This window comes from Notolepis coatsorum (genome assembly GCF_963971535.1).
Source record: "Notolepis coatsorum genome assembly, chromosome: 10".
NCBI lineage: Eukaryota > Metazoa > Chordata > Actinopteri > Aulopiformes > Paralepididae > Notolepis > Notolepis coatsorum.
The window spans coordinates 53,341,349-53,363,981 of record NC_140174.1 but is presented as its reverse complement, the minus strand read 5'-3'; the positions used below and the strand labels follow the sequence as shown (position 1 = coordinate 53,363,981).

The 22,633-nt window shown below is 42.0% G+C and overlaps 1 protein-coding gene across 2 annotated transcripts in view; it reads left to right on the top strand.

The window, feature by feature from the left end:
• Positions 1–22,633, top strand: part of LOC311236112 (ATP-dependent RNA helicase DHX8-like) — a 90,265-nt gene that overhangs the window by 11,859 nt on the left and 55,773 nt on the right. For both annotated transcript variants that reach the window (XM_084323722.1, XM_084323721.1), the window contains exons 7-13: positions 1,010–1,154; positions 9,374–9,580; positions 9,800–9,887; positions 11,114–11,211; positions 12,296–12,443; positions 18,728–18,909; positions 20,273–20,467. In XM_084323722.1, coding sequence (XP_084179848.1) covers positions 1,010–1,154; positions 9,374–9,580; positions 9,800–9,887; positions 11,114–11,211; positions 12,296–12,443; positions 18,728–18,909; positions 20,273–20,467 — 1,063 coding nt within the window. The remainder of the gene's footprint in view (positions 1–1,009; positions 1,155–9,373; positions 9,581–9,799; positions 9,888–11,113; positions 11,212–12,295; positions 12,444–18,727; positions 18,910–20,272; positions 20,468–22,633) is intronic.

Sequence of the window (22,633 nt, the reverse complement as noted above, 5' to 3'; positions counted from 1 at the left end):
TCGTATAAAGTTATTGTCATGTTTTGAATACTGAATGTTATGAATACAACTTGGACATGATATGGCATCATAGTGGCACAGGTTGGCCTTTCCATATGACCAGGCCTGGCTGTTTTATTTTTCTTTGTATATAGGCAAAAACAAACAATGTTAACATTGGCTCACTAAGGTTAAGACTAGGAATGGGCGTGAGTAATCGATTACTTGAGTATTCAGTGTTGTTTCAACTGAACTCAAGTGTTTTTTTAGGGTGCTTGACTGCTTGTTTGTGTCTTTGAAACAGAAATCTCACTCTGAAACCCCACAAGGCACCAGTCAGAGAGCGTACAGTGAAACCGTTGTTACGTTGAAAGCTAGATTAGCGTTATCATTCTAAAAGATAAAAACAGCTGTTTGTGTAGTGTTCATAGTCTGGTATTGATACCGACATGCCGTTCCAAAAGCAGAGATACCTGTTTTGACTTGACGATGCACGTATTGCTGTGCATTATGTCCGCAGAGCGAGACATAATTAAATCTGTTGTGTGTGTGACTCCGTGCAATGCGCTTTAAGATGCCTTCTAAAAATGCATTTCCCTAAACAAGTACTCAAGCACTACTTGAGTAATTCCTGCGAGTACTCGATCTTGGAAAACACTAGCTGTGCCCATCCCTAGTTAAGACCTAGTGAACAGGATGATGGCAGAACATCCTGTGCTCATTTTTAGAGATGATTTAGGGGCAATCATCACCTCGTACAGATCCGTAGTGCAGCAAAATGAATTATTCTCCGTCTCCTACTCTATTTGTGTTTTTATATCTATTGGCAGATTGCTGTCTGCTTGAAGCACGCCGCTTACCCTGAAATGAATCGCCCCCATGGGGACTTAATAGAGTGGCGTTGAACCGAATATTGAATTGAATTGAAAACATGGGGAGGAGAATAAATTGAATCCAGGCGCCGTTATCTTTGCTCTGGTCCTAATACATTTTCCACTGACAAACCAGTGCCGTGTTTTCCATTTTGTAGGAAACGGTGGGAGGGATTGGTGCACATCTCAGAGCTGCGCAGAGAGGGCCGTGTGGCCAACGTGGCAGACGTGGTCAACAAGGGTCAAAAGGTCAAGATCAAGGTGCTGTCATTCACCGGCTCCAAGACCAGCCTCAGCATGAAGGTGAGATGACAAGATGACACGTGGAGAGTTAATGGACGCATACTATGAGAGGATGTCCAGGTTTAGCCATGACTCAGTCATTCCATACAAGTTTAGCTGTCATTTATTTTTATGAAAATTAGACAATTATAATGGGCAGCTGCCGGCTGGGTGGCGCAGCGGACATTGCGCTCGTCACCAACGCAACAAAAGACACCGGGTTCAAATCCGGCTTTCGGCGTTGCCCCCCAGGCTTGGGCTGGCCGTCATACTGGCTCAATTGGCAAAGTCAGCGGGTGGAAGTCGATGGGTGGTAATCTGGACGTTGTGGACAGCGACTCCTACAGGTCGGTTGGGGGACGCCTGCACAGCAGAGACAGGAAATAGCGGGGGTAGTGTGAGCCTCCCACACGTTACACCTCGCCAATGAGAGGGTACAACTCTTTCAGCTGAGTAACAATAAATGCTGCTATTTATACCCAAATAATTTCTTTATTTTGCTTATTAGAAAGATAATAAATTCTTTCCATTCAGACAAATTCCTGGTGTATTGTATAATATAAAATAAATAAATGTATACAAATATAAATAAATAAAAAATACACTATTTGCTGCGTTATCTGTGGTTACTGGGAGTGTCATGTTTGGACTCTCCAACTTCCACTCAGTCACTGCATTTGTCAACTCCTCTGCCGAGCGCTTGTATGACTTTCATACAAGGGAGGAGTCTGGAGTACTGTACTCTTCGTCTCACAATCCAACATATAGCGGACTTCACAGTGAGGCAACTCTGTTGCCCGAGAGGTCCAGCTATCTGTGCTGAGTGCAAAGATCTGTTTTTTGCCAATTCGTCTTCAATGCCGTTGCAAGTGTAGTTTGTGTAGTCTTCTCTCTTCCAAAATGGCTGCCGGTAACCTAGGGCTACAGCTATCGATTTTAATTCTTTAATAATTTTTTATTATTTTACTAATTGAGTATTAAAATCTTTATTCCATTGATTAATCGAGTAATTGCATAAAAAATAATAATAATAACTTTATTTGTATAGCACCTTTCATACAGGGGATTGCAGCTCAAAGTGCTTTAGTAAGAAATAAGACATAAAATCAGTGTAAAACAAGCAGCAAGAGCAAAGCATAAAGTGGGATAAAATAATGCAGATATATTAATCTTCTTGAATTTCTGTAATCTGTTACAAAACATGATAAAGGTCATAGTATGCACCCAGCGGATAGTGGTTAAAGTTAAATAATAGCAAGGGTAAAATGAGCACAAAGTGCAGACATAAAATCACAGTTTTTCACATTAGGATCTAACATCCCAACAGGCCACTTTGTTTATGGTTTGATTCAGTTTTAGTAGAATAGACTAGACATGAAATGAGCACAAAGTGTAGACATATAAAATCCGTTTTTTACAGTGCAATAAAATAGTTCTGGATTACTGTTTAACAGTTCAATGTCATCTACAGTTTAAAACCAGACAGTTTCGAACCTGTAATAAAAAGCAATAGACAGAGTAAATAGTGCAGTGCAATAAAATAATAGAATATACCAGTGGTCACCAACCCGTCGATCACGATCGACTGATGGATCTTTGAGACTTTCCATGTAGATCTTTCCCTGAAAAAAAAATAAATAAAAAAAAGTTTTAATTTTTAATTTTTTTAGATCTTTCCCTGAGAGTCCACATTACAGTTCTACTTTTGTTTTGATGTGAAAAGTGATGCTGCATAAGATGACTGCACTTAGCACTGACTGAGAAAGTACATATTACAGTTCTACTTTGACAAACATATTTACAATTAGCATTTTATAATGTTAATAATATGAGAGTCCACATTACAGTTCTACTTTTGTTTTGATGTGAAAAGTGATTCTGCATAAGATGACTGCACTTAGCACTGACTGAGAAAGTACACATTACAGTTCTACTTTATAAAATGCTAATTGTAAATATGTTTGTCAATGTTAATAATATGAGAAAGTATATATTACAGTTCTACTTTGACGTTTTAATGTTGGACCAAAGCATTGCATGTAATTAGAATACAGGCAAATAAAAGTCATTTAGTTTAAAGTACAATCTTGGCTGTCTTTTTCTCTCAACGCTTCAATAGGTAGATCTTGCCTTCACCAAAAAAAAGTGATCTTGGGCTTAAAGGTTGGTGACCACTGGAATAGACAGTAAAATTCTGAATAATAAAATGGGGAATAATGATAAATAATAAAGATACCAAGACTTGGTCTATAAAGCCTTTCACATTTCCTGCTCAAGGTCCCAAAACTTCCCGCCTATCTGTGGGAAAACAGTAATTGACTAGTACGGATGTCCAGCTAGGGCTGGGCGATAAAACGATAACGATAACTATCGCGATAAATTATTTCCTCGAAATAAACATGAAACGTGGTCGCAAAGTTTCGATATATCGATTTCCCAAGCTTGGATATCAGCACACGCGCACTAACAACCAATCAGTGAAGGAGATGGCGACAGCGAAGGAGACCCGCGGTGCACCTCTGGGTAGTAAACAAGGCTGGCTAGGATCATTAGCTTTCACGCCGCTATTTTATAGTTTACGTGCGGAGTGGGTGTGTGGCGTGAATTCTGAGGGTACGGTTAGAGTAGTGTGGGGTATGCTGCGCCGCGGTGGACGTCGTTGCAATGTATTGGGGCGGAACGGAGTATTTTAGGGTGATGGTACATTGGAAACAAGGCTGGCTAGGATCATTAGCTTGCACGCCGCTATTTTATAGTTTACGTGCGGAGTGGGTGTGTGGCGTGAATTCTGAGGTAACGGTTAGAGTAGTGTGGGGTATGCGGTGGACGTCGTTGCAATGTATTTTAGGGTGATAGTTAGTACATTGTCGTAGGGGTGGACGGTATAAACGGTATACGGTATAAACGGTATTAATTTGCTCTACGGTATGGATTTTGACTATACCGTGTAACTGGTAGAGCAGCTCTAAAATAGCAATGACGTCATGTAACCACAGCGCGACTATTTCAATCGCATTTGCCCCTAAAAATAGATAGAATTAGTCATAGATAATAGATATGTGCAAACTGGAAAAAGTTATTTAGGAGGCTTCGCGCAGTGGGCGTGTCAACACGCAATTGTCATTTCATAATAAACACATATCACCGCGGCGCACAGCAAGTTTCAATTTCAGTTCCTGGCATTTTTAACCAGTGGAGAAAGGTAAGATATTTCCCTATCGTTTTTCTTATATGAATTATTCTACGTTAATAAAACATACCTGGTGATCAACTACAGTTTGCTGTAAACATTACGATATGTGTGTAGTGTTATGATAACGACGGCAGCAGCGGGAGCCGGGAGGACGGCTGCAGCAGTGGATTTGCGAATAGCATGCAGCTGCAGAGCCAGGGGCTCTTTCAGGTCTGGTCACAGGCCCGTCAAACAGCGCCCCCCCACCCTTGCGCCGTTCTGACCCCCATCGTCTCTAAGCATTTTGTGTGTCAATTTGTTGACACATGTGTCAATTTGTTGACACAATTGTCAATTCTTAAAGCTGAGGATGAGTTTCAAGTTTCAAGTTTCTTTAATATTTGTCATACAGAAGTACAGAATACTTTTATACAAAATGCTTCTTACTGTTACGCTCCAGAGACTGTGCAAGACAAGATAAGTATGAAATAAAATAACATAGTAAAATTAGAAGTAAAAAAATGAGGTCACAGTGTTCAGTTTAGACATATGTACAATGTTCGATGCAGAATAGACGTAGTTACCATACAATATACAATACTGTGCAGTGTACTAATATACAATACTATATAGTGCAAGGCAGAAATGGGACGAGGTGCAATTTAGGTACAATTCACAGTAGGTGTACGAGTTGTAGTGCAAATCCTTTATCAATAAATATAAAGTGTAAAGTGTGTTTGTGTGATCTAAAGTGTGGAGAGTGGGTGCTGCAGTGTGTTGTTTGTTTGAGTGAGTGTGTGCGTGTGGGTGTGTGTGCTGTGTGCATTTGATGGTTGTTGCATAGTGTTTATTGTTCGTTTAGCAGCCTGATGGCCTGGGGATAGAAGCTTCTTCTGAGTCTTTCTGTGCTCGCCTTAAGACTCCGGTATCGCTTGCCTGACCGCAGCAGTTCAAAGAGGCAGTTGTTCGGGTGGCTCGAGTCCTTAATAATTCTCTTAGCCTTCCCCTTGCACCGCTTGTTGTAAATGTTCTGGAGGGTGGGAAGCCCCCCTCCAATTGTGCGTTCGGCTGAACGTGTCACTCTTTGTAGTCTGCTACAGTCTTGTGCAGTGCTATTCCCAAACCAGGAGGTGATGTTGCCGGTCAAGATGCTCTCTATTGTACATGAGTAGAAGTTCCTAAGGATCTTCTGACTGACTTGGAACTTCCTTAGGCGCCTGAGGAAGTAGAGGCGTTGTCGTGCCTTCTTCACAACACTGTCAATGTGTGTGGTCCATGTCAAGTCCTCGGATATGTGGGCTCCGAGGTACTTGAAACTGTTCACTCTCTCAACCGGTGCCCCGTCGATGCTGAGGGGGCTGTAGTCCTTGACCCCCGACCTCCTGAAGTCCACAATTATCTCTTTTGTTTTGCTGACGTTCAGGGAGAGGCAGTTCTCCTGACACCACTGTGACAGGTTCTCTACCTCTTCCAGGTAGGCCCTTTCGTCGTTGGCAGAGATCAGGCCCACCACTACTGTGTCATCAGCAAATTTGATGATGGTGTTGTTGTTCCGCTGTGCTACGCAGTCATGTGTGTACAGGGAGTAGAGGAGGGGGCTCAGAACACAGCCCTGGGGGGCCCCTATGTTGAGCGTGATGGATGAGGAGGTGCAGTTGCCGGCTCTTACCACCTGGGGTCTGCCCGTCAGGAAGTCCAAGACCCACTGACAGAGGTCATAGTTCAAGCCCAGGTCCCTGAGCTTGGCTATGAGTTTGGAGGGGACTGGTATTGAATGCTGAGCTGTAGTCGATGAACAGCATTCTCACATAGTTCCCCTGCCTCTTGTCCAGGTGTGATGCTGCTGTGTGCAGCACATGGGCTATGGCGTCCTCCGTGGACCTGTTGGGGCGATATGCAAATTGCAGAGGGTCCAGGTTGATGGGGAGGGAGGAACAGATGTAGCCCTTCACTAGCTTCTCAAAGCACTTCATGGCTATGGAGGTGAGGGCTACAGGGCGGTAGTCGTTGAGGCAAGCGGGCGTAGATTTTTTGGGTACAGGGATGATGGTGGACTTCTTAAGACAGGTGGGGATGACAAAGTGGCACCTTTGTCTCAATTCTTATTCAATTAAATTCGCTCTGCGGCTCTGCAGCTACATATGCTTCTAGCAAAATCCAGCCCCGCTGTTTGCAATGGGTTTCAAGTTTCAAGTTTCAAGTTCAAGTTTCAAGTTTCTTTAATAGTTGTCATACAGAAGTACAGAATACTTTTGTACAAAATGCTTCTTACTGTTGCGCTCCAGAGACTGTGCATGACAAGATAGTGTGAAATAAAAACATAGTAAAAATTAGAAGAAAAAAAAGAGGTCACAGTGTTCAGTTTAGACATATGTACAATGTTCGTAGACGTAGTTACCATACAATATACAATACTGTGCAGTGTACTAATATACAATACTATATAGTGCAAGGCATAAATGGACAAGGTGCAGTTTAGGTACAATTCACAGTAGGTGTACGAGTTGTAGTGCAAATCCTTTATCAATAAATATAAAGTGTAAGTGTGTTTGTGTGATCTAAAGTGTGGAGAGTGGGTGCTGCAGTGTGTTGTTTGTTTGAGTGAGTGTGTGTGTGCGTGTGGGTGTGTGTGCTGTGTGCATTTGATGGTTGTTGCATAGTGATTATTGTTCGTTTAGCGATTATTGTTCGTTTAGCAGCCTGATGGCCTGGGGATAGAAGCTCCTTCTGAGTCTTTCTGTGCTCGCCATAAGACTCCGGTATCGCTTGCCTGACGGCAGCAGTTCAAAGAGGCAGTTGTTCGGGTGGCTCGAGTCCTTAATAATTCTCTTAGCCTTCCCCTTGCACCGCTTGTTGTAAATGTTCTGGAGGGTGGGAAGCCCCCCTCTAATTGTGCGTTCGGCTGAACGTGTCACTCTTTGTAGTCTGCTACGGTCTTGTGCAGTGCTATTCCCAAACCAGGAGGTGATGTTGCCGGTCAGGATGCTCTCTATTGTACATGAGTAGAAGTTCCTAAGGATCTTCTGACTGACTTGGAACTTCCTTAGGCGCCTGAGGAAGTAGAGGCGTTGTCGTGCCTTCTTCACAACACTGTCAATGTGTGTGGTCCATGTCAAGTCCTCGGATATGTGGGCTCCGAGGTACTTGAAACTGTTCACAGCAGGAGTCTCGACTCGGGACTTATTTTATTTGGAATATAATGACTTTATATGCAAAAGTAGCCTAGTTTTAAGTTAAAATATTATAAATATACATGCCTTGAGGATGTCATTCTTTATATAACCTGCCTATCAGGCAAAAAAATTTATTCTAACAGAAACACTGATACCGTGATATATACCGTTACCGTCTATGCTTCAAATTATACCGTGATATAAATTTTAGACCATACCGTCCACCCCTACATTGTCGTGTGATACACCGCTTGCTCTGGCTAACTGTGTTAGTTCCATTCTTATAATGCATATAATCCAGTGGCGGTAGGTTGCCCCCTGGTGGAATATAATAATCTATGCACTGGGCCGTGTTTACTGCGTAGAAGAATGGCGCCGGGCATAAGAAGTTAATTAAACTTGACAGAAATTATATCGGCGATAATTATCGATATCGAGTGATGTGAAAATTATTTTATTTTATTGCGATAAAGTTTTTGGCCATATCACCCAGCCTTGGATATAAAAACATAAAAAGGGAATAAAACATAGAGAAACAGTGCAATATAACATAGTGCAATGTAGGGCTGCACGATTTTGGGAAATAATCTAATTGTGATTTTTCTGACAGATATTGCGATTAAATTAGCGATATTTCTTTTTTTTAAGCAGCCCCACAGAGGTTTATTGTAAAATGCGCCTTGCATCTGGCCTACACGGTGGGTCTTTTCAGGACACCGAGCCTGAAAATGTTTCTTTTTACCTGGGAATCGATACCGGTACCCAACGGTACCTTTTTTTTTTCTGTACTTTACTCTCCCTCTCTGAAGTCTAAACTTCACAACACACAATCTAAAACCCCTTACCTCCCTCTCCCAAACCGATCTTGTATCTCAATGGGACTTCCTGGTTAAATAATAATAATAAAAAATAAAATAAAATGCGATTTCTTTTTTTTGGCGATTTGATAATTGCATCATTCCAAATCGCGATTTTGATTTAAAATCGATTAATCGTTCAGCCCTAGTGCAATGTCAATCACAGATAAATAGTGCAGTATAAGAGTGTAAAGTCAGCCAAATGCTTTGGTAAAGAGAGGTTTTAAGTCTAAAAAAAATTACTTGAGCTTTTCTATGATTATTTTCTTAAGCAACTTAGATTACTTGATTATTTCTGTTGTCTTACTAACTACTGTGATTGTGGCTGCAATTCCGAATGGCTCGTTTCAAGAGGGAGGGTTCTTGTCGCAGCTGAACTGCAGAAAAGGCACAATGCACATATTTTTTTTTACATGTTCTCTGTTTGGAGTTCAAGTTCAAGTTTCAAGTTTCTTTAATAGTTGTCATACAGAAGTACAGAATACTTTCATACAAAATGCTTCTTACTGTTACGCTCCAGAGACTGTGCTAGACAAGATAGTATCAAATAACATAGTATAGCATGTAATTTAGAAGAAGAAAATGAGGTCACAGTGTTCGGTATAGACATATGTACAATGTTCTGAGTTACCATATAATATACAATACTATGCAGTGTACTAATGTACAGTACTATCTAGTGCAAAGCAGAAATGGGATGAGGTACAACAACCCTTCATTCTGAAAAAATTATGCAAAACAGGAAAAGGCCATTTTCACAATAGGTCCCCTTTTAAGATTATATCTGCATTATGCATGGTTCTTGCATGAGGCCCATTCTTTTTGACACTTTATTGTCTAAAGATGGTAAGTTAAGAGTGTTGTCTTCATTCATAGTTATAGACAGTAGAGTACTTTCTGGTGATATATCACATTCACACTCCAAGTGATTTTAATTGGCTTTACAACTGCAAATACACAGGCTCTCCAAAAAAACCATCTAAACGGGAGTTATGTGGTTCTTCGGCGCAATTAACAAATCAATTCATTGTCTTCCAGGATGTGGACCAGGAGACGGGTGAGGACCTGAACCCCAACAGGAGGAAGAACGTGGGACCTGACGGAGTGGAGGAGACCTCCATGAGGAACCCCGATCGTCCCACCAACCTCAAACTGGGCCACCCCCCCGAGCTGGAACAGGACGATACGATGGAGCGCAAGAGGCTCACCAAGATCTCTGACCCAGAGAAATGGGAGATCAAGCAGGTTGGCCCTTGGCACCTTCTCTGTTTACTCAGCTTGGCAGTAGTTATGGTTTTCTCTCCATCTTGTCTGTGTCTGTTTTTATTTGTGTCCTTCTCTGTAGTTCAGTGGTACCTGTTGTTTATAGATGAAGACAACAAAATGATGATCGTAATCCCATAAAAAGTTCTTCACTGATTTAGTTTGGATGCTAATTTAGCCATGCCTCTTCTCTGCCCTCAGATGATTGCTGCAAATGTTCTGTCAAAAGAAGAGTTCCCCGACTTTGACGATGAGACCGGGATCCTTCCAAAAGTCGATGACGAGGAAGGTAAAAATGAATGGATATATTTACGATCATCCTTTTTTAAAGCAACTCTTTATTTTCCCCACTAGCAGAAAACAAAGGAGAATCTATATTCGAAACAAATAGAGATGTTCCGATACCATTTCTTCCTTCCCGATCCGATAAGATACCGATACTGATCCGATACCAGTGCATACATTAAAAAAATTATATTTATATTATATAAAACATATATATATATATTTTTTTTTATACAGCTACACATACTGTTTTATATACACTGTTTTTTTTTAGTAAGAACTAGAAAGTAATGGTATTTATTCAACAACAGGTGATTGCATAGATTAGTATTAGTATCATTAATTGACAACAACTATGCTCAATGAGTTCACCCACGGAACGGTTGTTGGGACATTGGTTCCGCACGGACGTTATACGTTGTTGCACTATCCAGGTGCTCCGGTTCAGTTAGCTAGTAGCAGAGGCTCTGACTAGTAGTAACGTTTATGTTGGGATTTCTAATGCACAATAAATATTCAACATTTTCTTTTGAGACTTCGCCTCAGACTCTTATCCTTTGGCACTAAAAGCTAAACATTGTCACCGGTATGGCTGTCCGCAACATGTCATTAATGTGCGAGAGGTGGATCAGTGACGACGTTAACGTGAGCTAGGTTAGCCAGTTAGTGTGAGCTAGATGGAAAGACAATGTAACGTTACTGGTGAAAATGATTTACCTTGGAATACTCCTTTGCCAACTTGCTGTACTTTGCTTGCAGGTCTGCAGCCATTATTGCTGGATTATGAATAGCCCCAACTTTAGCCAAGGTAACGTTAAAGCTAAAACTAGCTTTTCGGTTAGCTCTTCAGCTAATGCTAATAACACCAGCAACAAACACATCAGAGCTCCCCGTCAACACCGCTCTGTCGGGACGATGGCTTTTAAGAAAGTATCTGCTGTTAAAATGACAAATGGCATTGACACTTTAATTCACAGTCGATTTAAAAACACGTTTGTTTTATAATGCTCACTCTCAGCAGGAGGATACCGCACGTGCTGTTGATAAATTACGTCATATGGGATTGGAGGCTAGACTTTCGGTGTACCCGCCGATACCAGCATTTTAGGCTGTATCGGAGGCATTTCCGATACTGGAATCGGTATCGGAACAACTCTAATTAGAAATAAAGGAAAAGCAATACGTTTTTAGCAGACAGCGGGCTGATTGGTCTTACTCTTTGTCACTCAGACGAGGATTTGGAGATTGAGCTGGTGGAGGAGGAGCCTCCGTTCTTGAGGGGACACACCAAACAAAGCATGGACATGAGCCCCGTCAAGATCGTCAAGGTATGTCACCGTCTTGTTATGTCCCAACATGTACCTGCTCCATCGCACATGGTGATGCGTTTCTGACCAGTGTTCCCCGCACACTCCTGCCAGATAATGGTCCTCACATTGAACAGGAACATGCAACAGACCGTTGCACTGGCAGCTCACTGGAGTCGAGATGAATAATATTTCCAAACAGGGCTTAGTAGATTGTTGAGTTGCCCAGTAATGGGCAATAGCGATCTTTAACTAATTGATTTGCAAAAATTTCACCTGCTTAGCAATCTTGTTGTAACTAAGAGATTTGCTGAAGAAGAAAAATGAAATGGACATTAAATGTCTCTAAGTACTTGAGCTACATACTTAGGCCTGATCTGACAGCACAATATTGATTTAACTAAAAGATTCGCTGGGGGAAAATGTTTTTAATGCATAGCTCAATTAACCAAAAAACTGGTTTGTGCTGCAGATGATTAAAAACTAAATGAAATTAAAATACTGCGAGTACTAGACTATTCAGAATGTCCAGCACGGCAAGCACTATCCCCAAGGTTTCTGCACTTCCAACCCCCAGAGCAGGGATGGGGGGGGGGTAGAATAATGACCCAGAACTTCTGGAAGCGCATGGAGTTCCTGAAAGGGCCCCTAGTTCCCGGGGAAATGTTCCGGCAGTGGAAAAGGGGCTCATGTGGGTTTATGTACCGTATTTAGAGATGTGCCAAGTTGAAAAAGAAATCTGTGCTTGGGGGAGGAAGGGGCTTTTAGAGAATCTGCTTGTGGAAATCTGAGTGTTGATTTTAACTTGGCCATCAAAACATGCTGGGCAGTGTAATGAAAATACTTCCAGATTCTACTTCCAAATTTTCCCACTATTTATAGATTTTTACTTTCAAAAGGACTGTTATGTGTGTGAGTGAACGGCTGCATTCCTATAGTGCTTTTCTATTACTGTGACATGGTGCTCTTAGCGACTGCATACATTTTTCAGTACCGGCGGCTCCAGTGGGACTCGGAACCCCTGACCCTGGCCGCGTCAGCGCCCTGCTCACTGAGCCAAACAGGACCGCGTGTGTAATACGTCATTCCCGTCCTCTCCCTTCAGAATCCAGACGGCTCCCTATCCCAGGCGGCCATGATGCAGAGTGCTCTGGCTAAGGAGAGGCGGGAGTTGAAGCAGGCCGCACGCGAGGCCGAGATGGACTCCATCCCGATGGGCCTCAACAAGCACTGGGTGGACCCTCTGCCAGACGGTGAGGCTGTGGAAAACCCATTAGGCAGCGGGCCGATGTACATCATCCATCCATCAAAACAACCCGCTGCCGAGGCTCCTGGGCAATCAGCCTAATAGAGGCCTTGCACGCAATGTTTGTGTAGCCGTCTCTTCCAAAATGGCTGCCGGTAACCTAGGGACACAGCTATTGATTATTTTAGTAATGACGTTATCTACCCGTTATTCCATCGATTAATCGGATAACAAATAACTTTAGCTTTTCTATGGTTATTTTCTTGAGCAAATTGGATAACTTAAGATCTTAACATAATAACTAGCCACCGTATTGATTTACGTTCTTATCCAGCCATTACATGTAACTAGGGCTGCAACGATTAGTCGACATAATCGACGACGTCGATCATAAAAACTCGTCTACGCCGAATTTTTGCGTCGATGAGTCATATACATTTTTTATTTTTATTTTTTTGCACTACCTATCTTTGTGAAAGTGGCTTCTCAGCTCTGGTCCAGCTGAAGACAAAGCAGAGGAACAGATTGGACATTGAGCATGACCTCAGAGTTGCTTTGTCTACCATCACCCCAGACTTTGAGACTCTTGTCAGGAGCAAACAACATCCCCAGTTATCCCATTAGTTCCCTGGGATGTTAAGCTAAGAAGTCTGCTAATAAGGATATATTATTTATTATTATTATTATTTAATTTCATTGTGTTTTTAGCCCTAGTTGCACTTTTGTTGCAACCCCAGTTATCCCATTAGTTCCCCAAAACTTACTGTCGGTCTGTTATGTTAAGCTAAGAAGTCTGCTAAGAGCCCGGAAAAGGAGCCACGCCCACAGGAAGCAGAGATGGAGGGTGTGACAGAAATAATCGTTAGATTAGTCGACTAATCGAAAAAATTATCGACAGATTAGTCGACTACCAAAATAATCGTTAGTTGCAGCCCTACATGTAACCATAATTAACATTAATGTACATTCTTTACTAGCCATCATTTCAACTAGTAATCATAACATAGATTTACCTTAACACTTTGATTGCCACCATGGTAAAACATGGTTGAATGCCACCACCCACTTCAATGATAGCGTTGTGAACGCATAATCTCTGTCTTAAATTATGGCTATGTGTCTAATCTGCCCGTCGCTTATCAATGACTTGTTTGCAGTCAACATTGTCGAAACGGATTGTTTTTTAATCGGTTCATTTCCGTTTTATAGCATTTTGAAAAGCCCTAGTTTTTCAGGAAAATACATAGATTCCGTGATAAACGGCATTTACTGGAATATTCTGGAATACACTAAAAACGTCATTTTTCGGCCTATTTATGAATCGTTTTCAAATAAACGCTAGATTATTGATAGCATTATGTGTACTTATGCACGCTAGAGAAACGATCTGAAAAATATATTCTCATGATCGCACGCACACACACACACACACACACGCATGGGGCACACGCTGATATCTCTGTGAAAATAGATCCGATTACCCCAAGACTGGTAAAATAAATTGCTTACCTCAGATCAGATGTTCTCTAAAAAGATTATTCCAATCTTAGGCGTGATCTAATTCCTATAACACATGACTTCAAGTGATGTAATGTCTTTTATACAATGACCCAATTCACCCAACCTTATTATTATTATTATTATTATAAACACACAGTAATTGAAGCATAATGGAGATTTATTCAAAAACAGAAAAAGTAGATCCCAAAACAAAACGTAGATCCAATGGAAGTCATGCTTGATTGATTGATTTTTCTTTTTTATTATTAACATATATGACATACAGATAGACAGTACTGCTACATCTATACATTTATGACATACCAGATTTACAAATACAGTACTGTTTTTGTAGGGTGATTATGGTTTATTTACATTGATGGTAACATTCCCGGTTATAGTGCAGTTTGTGAAAAAAGTATCTGTCGTTATTTTGCCTCTTAGCTGGAACAGAATTCTCAGAACCTTCTGCACCTTCTGCAATGCGCTTTTGCGCAGATGAGCCTGCAAGAATATGGCTATAATTTCGTCTGTCTTCAAAATTTGGGGTCCAATATGATTGCAGGGAAGACTCACATTTATGGCCAGTAACGGACATAATCTCCCTCGATTGGAAGCCTGCATTCGTAAATTTTTTAACAACGGTGCTTCTCAAACAATTGCAGAATGGGTACAGTACAGCTCAATACACACAATTGTTAAGGGGATGCAGACCAGAGAAAGACTTTCGTCTTGTTTACATCAGGGTCCCCCATTTTCAATTCATCATAACATATATGACATTAGGGCTGCAACGATTAGTCGACATAATCGACAACGTCGATTATAAAAAATCGTTGACGAGAAATTGTTGCGTCGATTAGTCATTAAAAAAATTTTTTTTTTATTTTTTTTGTGCACTACCTATCTTTGTGAGAGTGGCTTCTCAGGGTTCCAGACAACATCATAACATGATGATCCCATAGCAAATTTTGGACATTGAAAACATTGTTCCCCTGCAGGAGATGATGATCAGACTAGACACACAATACATTACACACTCACTCCTCTCACTCACACACAGCGATCAGAGTAAGACACACACATACACACTCCTCTCACTCACACACAGCGATCAGAGTAAGACACACACACATACACACTCCTCTCACTCACACACAGCGATCAGAGTAAGACACACACACATTCACACTCCTCTCTCTCACACACAGCGATCAGAGTAAGACACACACACATTCACACTCCTCTCACTCACACACAGCGATCAGAGTAAGACACACACACATTCACACTCCTCTCACTCACACACAGCGATCAGAGTAAGACACACACACATACACAAATTACACAGTACACACCTCTCACTCACACAGCGATCAGAGTAAGACACACACAAATTACACAGTACACACACTCCTCTCACTCACACAGCGATCAGAGTAAGACACACACACATACACACACACACGGACTCCTCTCACACACAGCAAACAAAAGTTATTTAAAGTACACTTCCACTTTAATTTGTATTATTTAATTTATTTATCTTGTTATGAGTGATTGCTGTATTGTTCTTCAAATACATTTTCATTTAAAGTGGCTTAAAGATCCAAATTAAAATGTTTCATGAGTCATTATTTTAATTTGCTATGGGATCATCATGTTATGATGTTGTTGTTTGGTCCTGACAAGAGTCTCAAAGTCTGGGGTGATGGTAGACAAGCAACTCTGAGGTCATGCTCAATGTCCAATCTGTTCCTCTGCTCTGTCTTCAGCTGGACCAGAGCTGAGAAGCCACTTTCACAAAGATAGGTAATTAAAAAAAAAAAAAAAAAACGTTTTTTTTTTTTTTTTTTTTTTTTTTTTTTTGTTGTTGTTTACATTGGTTTTCGATTAGTCGACTAATCGAAAAAATTATCGGCAGATTAGTCGACTACCAAATTAGTCATTAGTTGCAGCCCTATATGACATACACAACATACACAACATACAGATAGACAGTACTGTTCCATCCAGACATTTATGACATACCAGATCTACAGAAATACAGCACTGTTTAAGAGTACAACGCCTGTCTCATAGACCTCTGAGAGTAGCGGCTCCTCCATTATGGGTGCTTGGGCGGCTCCCGGTGGACAGACCATCTAACAACAAACTTCATATAAAATTACTCTGTTATAGAGCCACACTCCGTTATGCACAAGTTTACAGACATACATGACATACAGGCGTAGTGGGCAAGGCGCTCGCCACGAATGCGGAGACGCTGGGATCGCCTGTTCGATCTCAGCGCTCCACATTGCTTTCAGTTTAGCTGGTCGTCCGTACTAATACACATTGGCCGTATTAGGGGGTGGGAAACTGATGGGTGGGGATCGGGCGTTGTGGACAGCGACTCCTACAGGTCGGTTGGTGCGCCTGCGCAGTAGAATCAGGAAGTGTCGGGGGCAGCGTGAGCCTCCCACGCGTTACTCCTCGCCACAGAGATCGAGCTGCGCAGGTGAAAAGATGCGACTGCTGTTACCTCAAGTACCGGAGGGGACTTGTGCTATGTATGACTTAGTCCACATTGCAGCCGGCTTGTGGGAGGCAAGAAACAGCGTTCGTGACAGGGGAGGGTTGAATTGGATGATACGAAATTGGGATGGGAGAAAATATAGAAAATGGGAGAAAAAGTGGATCAAAAAAAAAGACATACATGACATACAGATAGACAGTACTGCTATATCTATACATTTATGACATACCAGATTTACAAATACAGTACTGTTTTTGTAGGGTGATTATGGTTTATTTACATTGAGGTTCTGGGGTCACGTGGAGTGTGTTATACGAAATAACAACCGGTAACTTCACTGTGCTTCTTAAAACAATGATTGGTGTAAATCGTGTCGGTGCCCGCGGCTTTACGTATTCGGGGTAACATCATACATGTACATAGATCAAAATGTACAATGATACGTTCGTTTTCGTCAATGTCAGCATGTCTTTTTTCCTTCTCCGGCTTCTCCTGCTGTATACATTTACAGACTTATATTATTCAATGAGACTGCCAGCCAGCTTTTGCGCGACGGAGAAATACAATTTCAATTGTGACGAGAGAAGATCATCTCCCGATTCAGATACAATTTAACACACACGGTTCCAAAGATATTAATGTTTTGCGGCAAATGTTCACCCCGCAATGGACTTAGGTGCGTCTTATCTCTCCTCTCATGTTGTCTGTGCTTCTCTCCTCTCCGACACCGACACAGAGAGCACTCAGCCAGTGGCCACTCCCTTCAGACCCCCCCCGCGATTTATATTTTGTTTTACAATGAGTCATGACAAACCAATTACATAATCCAACATTGTGTAAACAACTAACATATTCCAGGTGACTTTATCTTTTTTTGAATGAGTCGTTATGACGAAATCAATACATCCATTCATAAAGATTATTGTCCGCCATCTTGGTTTCATTCATAAAAACAATGAATGGCGGAGTGATTCGGAAAAAAAGTTATTCTGTTGTGGGCGGGTTCTGGGGTCACGTGGAGTGTGTTATACGAAATAACAACCGGCAACAAAAAATACAATTTGCATGCCATTGTATAAAATAGACACACTGTACAGAGTTTTCATTTTTTTCTTTCCGCTTGAAATGATCCAACATTTTTGACAATTTCTGGCGATTTTTAGGGCCAGTCTCTTTTTCTCATCGCTATTTTCTCTATCTTCCATTTTGCAATCCGTGACAGAAATCTCTTCACAGTCACATTCCAGCCTCTCTTGTGTTCCATAGCGGAAGCACGTTGTGCAACAGTCATTATCTTTCGTGTGAAACACAGTGTGCTGTGGGTTGAATCATAATTTTCCTTGATGTTTTTGTAATCTAGTAATTCGCGCTGCTCCATGGTAACCGCTGGTAGTCGCTTGGAAGAAAATGCCTGATTTTTGTGTAGTGGTAAGAGTAGGTGAGACATTGGAAAACCGTGACCTTACTTTTCCACTGCGACCTGTTCATGAGATTCAGTAATAAGACGAATCTTTTTTGTTTGTCTGTCCCATATATCATAGCAACCATTGTTTTGCACGTAGCAACTATTATTTCTCCCATCGTGGAGGAGAAACGGGCATCCTAAACATTTTGTGAAAGGCCTCTATTGTTGCCTAGCCATTAAAACATCTGCCAGCTCAGAATTAGCATAGAATTCCAGCCTTACATCTACCACCTCACCCCTGCCTGCTAATCTTTTTAGATTTATATATAACAAGATTTCCGACTGAGGGGACACCAGGTCGGGATGCAACTACTTGGTATTCTCCTAAAATATTCATGACCGGAGGGTGGGTTTATAGGCCAACTTGCACTGTTGTAGTGTGGGTGTTGCATCTCTACTTGAGATGAGTTCCATTCTACTTTGCCCCCCCCCCCAACAGTCTTTGCTGTTGGTGTAATTAGATTTCCATTAAGGGGTCATTTAGCGCTTGGCACCCGGTCTGTTTTTATCCAACCACAGCCCGTTCCACTGGCTGACAATCAAGACTTCCTCTGCTGTGGCAGGCAGGCAAGCATCCCTGAGGGTTGCCAGTGCTGAAGATGGTTATCTGGTTTCCTGTACCCTCCTTAGTGGTCCACCATAGTGTACTGTATGTCCCGAGGCGGGTAGAGGAGGTTCGTAGGGAGGAGGAACATCATTGTCATCATCATGCAGGAACTCAACCCTTGATCTGATGAGGGGTTATGGGGCAAAGTACATACTTAACCAGCTTTGGTTTTTATTGCACGTTTCCTCTCCCTTGTTACAGTTGATGGAAGGCAGATTGCAGCCAACATGCGAGGCATCGGTATGATGCCCAATGACATCCCAGAGTGGAAGAAACATGCTTTTGGAGGCAACAAGGCTTCCTATGGTAAGAAGACCCAGATGTCCATCCTGGAGCAGAGAGAGAGTCTGCCCATCTACAAGCTCAAAGAGCAGCTCATTCAGGTCAGTGGGTCGTCTTAATAAAAAAACAAATCAAGTCTTTATTGGAGCCAGACTGAAGTGATGTTTAAATAAATAGTATTTTGGACTAATGTCACAAGTATAATTTCTTTTAGCTTCAGATGTTAGACTTGATTTGATATACCGTAATTTTCGCACTATAAGCCGCACCTGAATATAAGCTGCAGCAGCTAAATTGAATGATGTGTACATATATAAGCCGCACTGGACTATAAGCCGCAGGTGTTTTAATGTTTAATTACAGTCTTCCCACCAGCATTGGGACACAATACTGTTGGACAAATAACGAATTAACTCATTTACAAGTTGTATTAAGTTTAGCAAATAATGGAACAGATAAATAACATTTCATTCAATGCAGTCAAAAAAAGCAATATTTCGATTTTAACATTTTCGGGTTTGGTCACGTCGAGTCACATATAAGCCGCACCGTTATATAAGCCGCAGGGTCGAAAAATGGGGGGAAAAGGCGCGGCTTATAGTCCGAAAATTACGGTAAGTGTTTTAGGACGGGTCACCCTCTAGTATACTGAGGGAGCGTGTCCTTCTGTTCACTACACACTATAGATGCTTGATAGAACTATGATGATGCCTGTGCTGAGGACCAGGACTAGATGTGACTGATGGGCCAATCAGAGCATTTAGATATTATGCAGATTGGAGGGCGGCTACGTGGCGTAGTGGGCAAGGCGCTCGCCACGAATGCGGAGACGCTGGGAACGCCTGTTCGATCCCAGCGCTCCACATTGCTTTCAGTTTAGCTGGTCGTCCGTACTAATACACATTGGCCGTATTAGGGGGTGGGAAACTGATGGGTGGGGATCGGGCGTTGTGGACAGCGACTCCTACAGGTCGGTTGGTGTGCCTGCGCAGTGGAATCAGGAAGTGTCGGGGGCAGCGTGAGCCTCCCACACGTTACTCCTCGCCACTGAGAGATCGAGCTGCGCAGGTGAAAAGATGCGACTGCTGTTACCTCAAGTACCGGAGGGGACTTGTGCTATGTATGACTTAGTCCACATTGCAGCCGGCTTGTGGGAGGCAAGAAACGGCGTTCGTGACAGGGGAGGGTTGAATTGGATGATACGAAATTTGGATGGGAGAAAATATAGAAAATGGGAGAAAAAGTGGATAAAAAAAAAATATATATATTATGCAGATTGGATATCTGAAATGTTTTTTATCCTGTTTGATATCCAGGGGGATAGACATCAAAGGGATTTAGTCAGCATTTTCTACGTTTTGGGTAATGTTACATCAACAAAAATTGAATGAGATTTTCATTTCTAGGTCGAAAAGCCCAATGCCTCCCAATGTAATGAAATGTTTCCACGTTCCTTTTATATAGGCTGTCCATGACAACCAGATTCTGATTGTGATTGGAGAGACGGGCTCCGGGAAGACCACCCAGATCACCCAGTACCTGGCTGAGGCGGGCTACACCACACGGGGGAAGATCGGCTGCACTCAGCCCCGTCGTGTGGCCGCCATGTCTGTAGCCAAGAGGGTCTCTGAGGAGTATGGTTGCTGTCTGGGTCAGGAGGTGAGTGGACCCTCCTCTATTCCTTATTCACCCATACGTTTTTTATTTCAGGTATTTGGGCTACATGTCCGCGGGGGGGGGGGGGGGGTTTATTGGCTTCTTTTTGCTTGTTCGTTTCAATTTGATCGCAGCCCGACTCTGCTGGGAGCTATAACCCAAGTTTTAGTGCTTTAGAAGTTAGGAATGTTTTCAACTGTTCAGCAAAAGAGCGCTCATAGACTATTGATACAGATATGCTGTTCCACGAGCTCATAGACTATTGATACAGACATGCTGTTCCATGAGCTCCTAGACTATTGATACAGACATGCTGTTCCACGAACTCATAGACTATTGATACAGACATGCTGTTCCATGAGCTCATAGACTATTGATACAGACATGCTGTTCCACGAGCTCATAGACTATTGATACAGACATGCTGTTCCATGAGCTCATAGACTATTGATACAGACATGCTGTTCCATGAGCTCATAGACTATTGATACAGACATGCTGTTCCACGAGCTCATAGACTATTGATACAGACATGCTGTTCCATGAGCTCATAGACTATTGATACAGACATGCTGTTCCATGAGCTCATAGACTATTGATACAGACATGCTGTTCCACGAGCTCATAGACTATTGATACAGACATGCTGTTCCATGAGCTCCTAGACTATTGATACAGACATGCTGTTCCATGAGCTCATAGACTATTGATACAGACATGCTGTTCCACGAGCTCATAGACTATTGATACAGACATGCTGTTCCATGAGCTCCTAGACTATTGATACAGACATGCTGTTCCATGAGCTCCTAGACTATTGATAGTTACAGACATGCTGTTCCACGAGCTCATAGACTATTGATACAGACATGCTGTTCCATGAGCTCCTAGACTATTGATACAGACATGCTGTTCCACGAGCTCATAGACTATTGATACAGACATGCTGTTCCATGAGCTCCTAGACTATTGATACAGACATGCTGTTCCATGAGCTCCTAGACTATTGATACAGACATGCTGTTCCATGAGCTCCTAGACTATTGATACAGACATGCTGTTCCATGAGCTCATAGACTATTGATACAGACATGCTGTTCCATGAGCTCATAGACTATTGATACAGACATGCTGTTCCACGAGCTCATAGACTATTGATACAGACATGCTGTTCCATGAGCTCATAGACTATTGATACAGACATGCTGTTCCATGAGCTCATAGACTATTGATACAGACATGCTGTTCCATGAGCTCCTAGACTATTGATACACACATGCTGTTCCATGAGCTCATAGACTATTGATACAGACATGCTGTTCCACGAGCGGAGAGACCTGCTGCAGACTTGAGTGGAGGTAATGTAATTATTACAAATGTAACCGACTGTTTTTGACTGACGATAAGCATTAAGCATCGGGTAGATTGCTGTGCATTGTTATGTCCGTGTGTGTGCACAATGTGTGTGCATCATGCAGTTTGGATGCTTTGTACAGCTGGAGGGACTGAGGTTTGTATAAAGCTATTGACTTGTCATGTTTTGATTACTGAATGTTATGAATACAACTTGGACATGATATGGCAATGGGATAGTGGCACAGGTTGGCCTTTCCATATGATCAGGCCTGGCTGTTGTGCTGCATCTGTCCAAAAGTAAAAGTTTTCTTTGTATAGGCCCAGGGGAGGAAATTAGGCCATTTTACTCGCCAAATGCGAGTATTTTTTATGGTTGGCAATGGCGAGTGATTCATGAAGACCACTCGCCACACTGGCGAGTAAACAAAACAAAAAAAAACATTCTGCAATCACGCTCACTGGCAAACGGTGCACGTCTTCTGAGTGCTCGCTAGGGCTGCACGATTTTGGGAAATAATCTAATTGCGATTATTCTGACAGATATTGCGATTGCGATTTGCGATGCGATTATAACATATTTAAAAAAAAATTACAAGAAGAATGTTGCTGCTTTCTGTAGTCGGGTCCCAACTGCAAAATTACTGTATTACCCTGTATTATACACTTTTACTATCATGTAGACTATTCTGCTTTGTGTTTACATGTGATGTATTGTATACATGCACATTTATTATGTTCTTGTGTGATGTATCGCACATTTTATTGCTGTGTGATGTATTGCAAATGTTATTGCTGTCATCTTGGCCAGGTCTA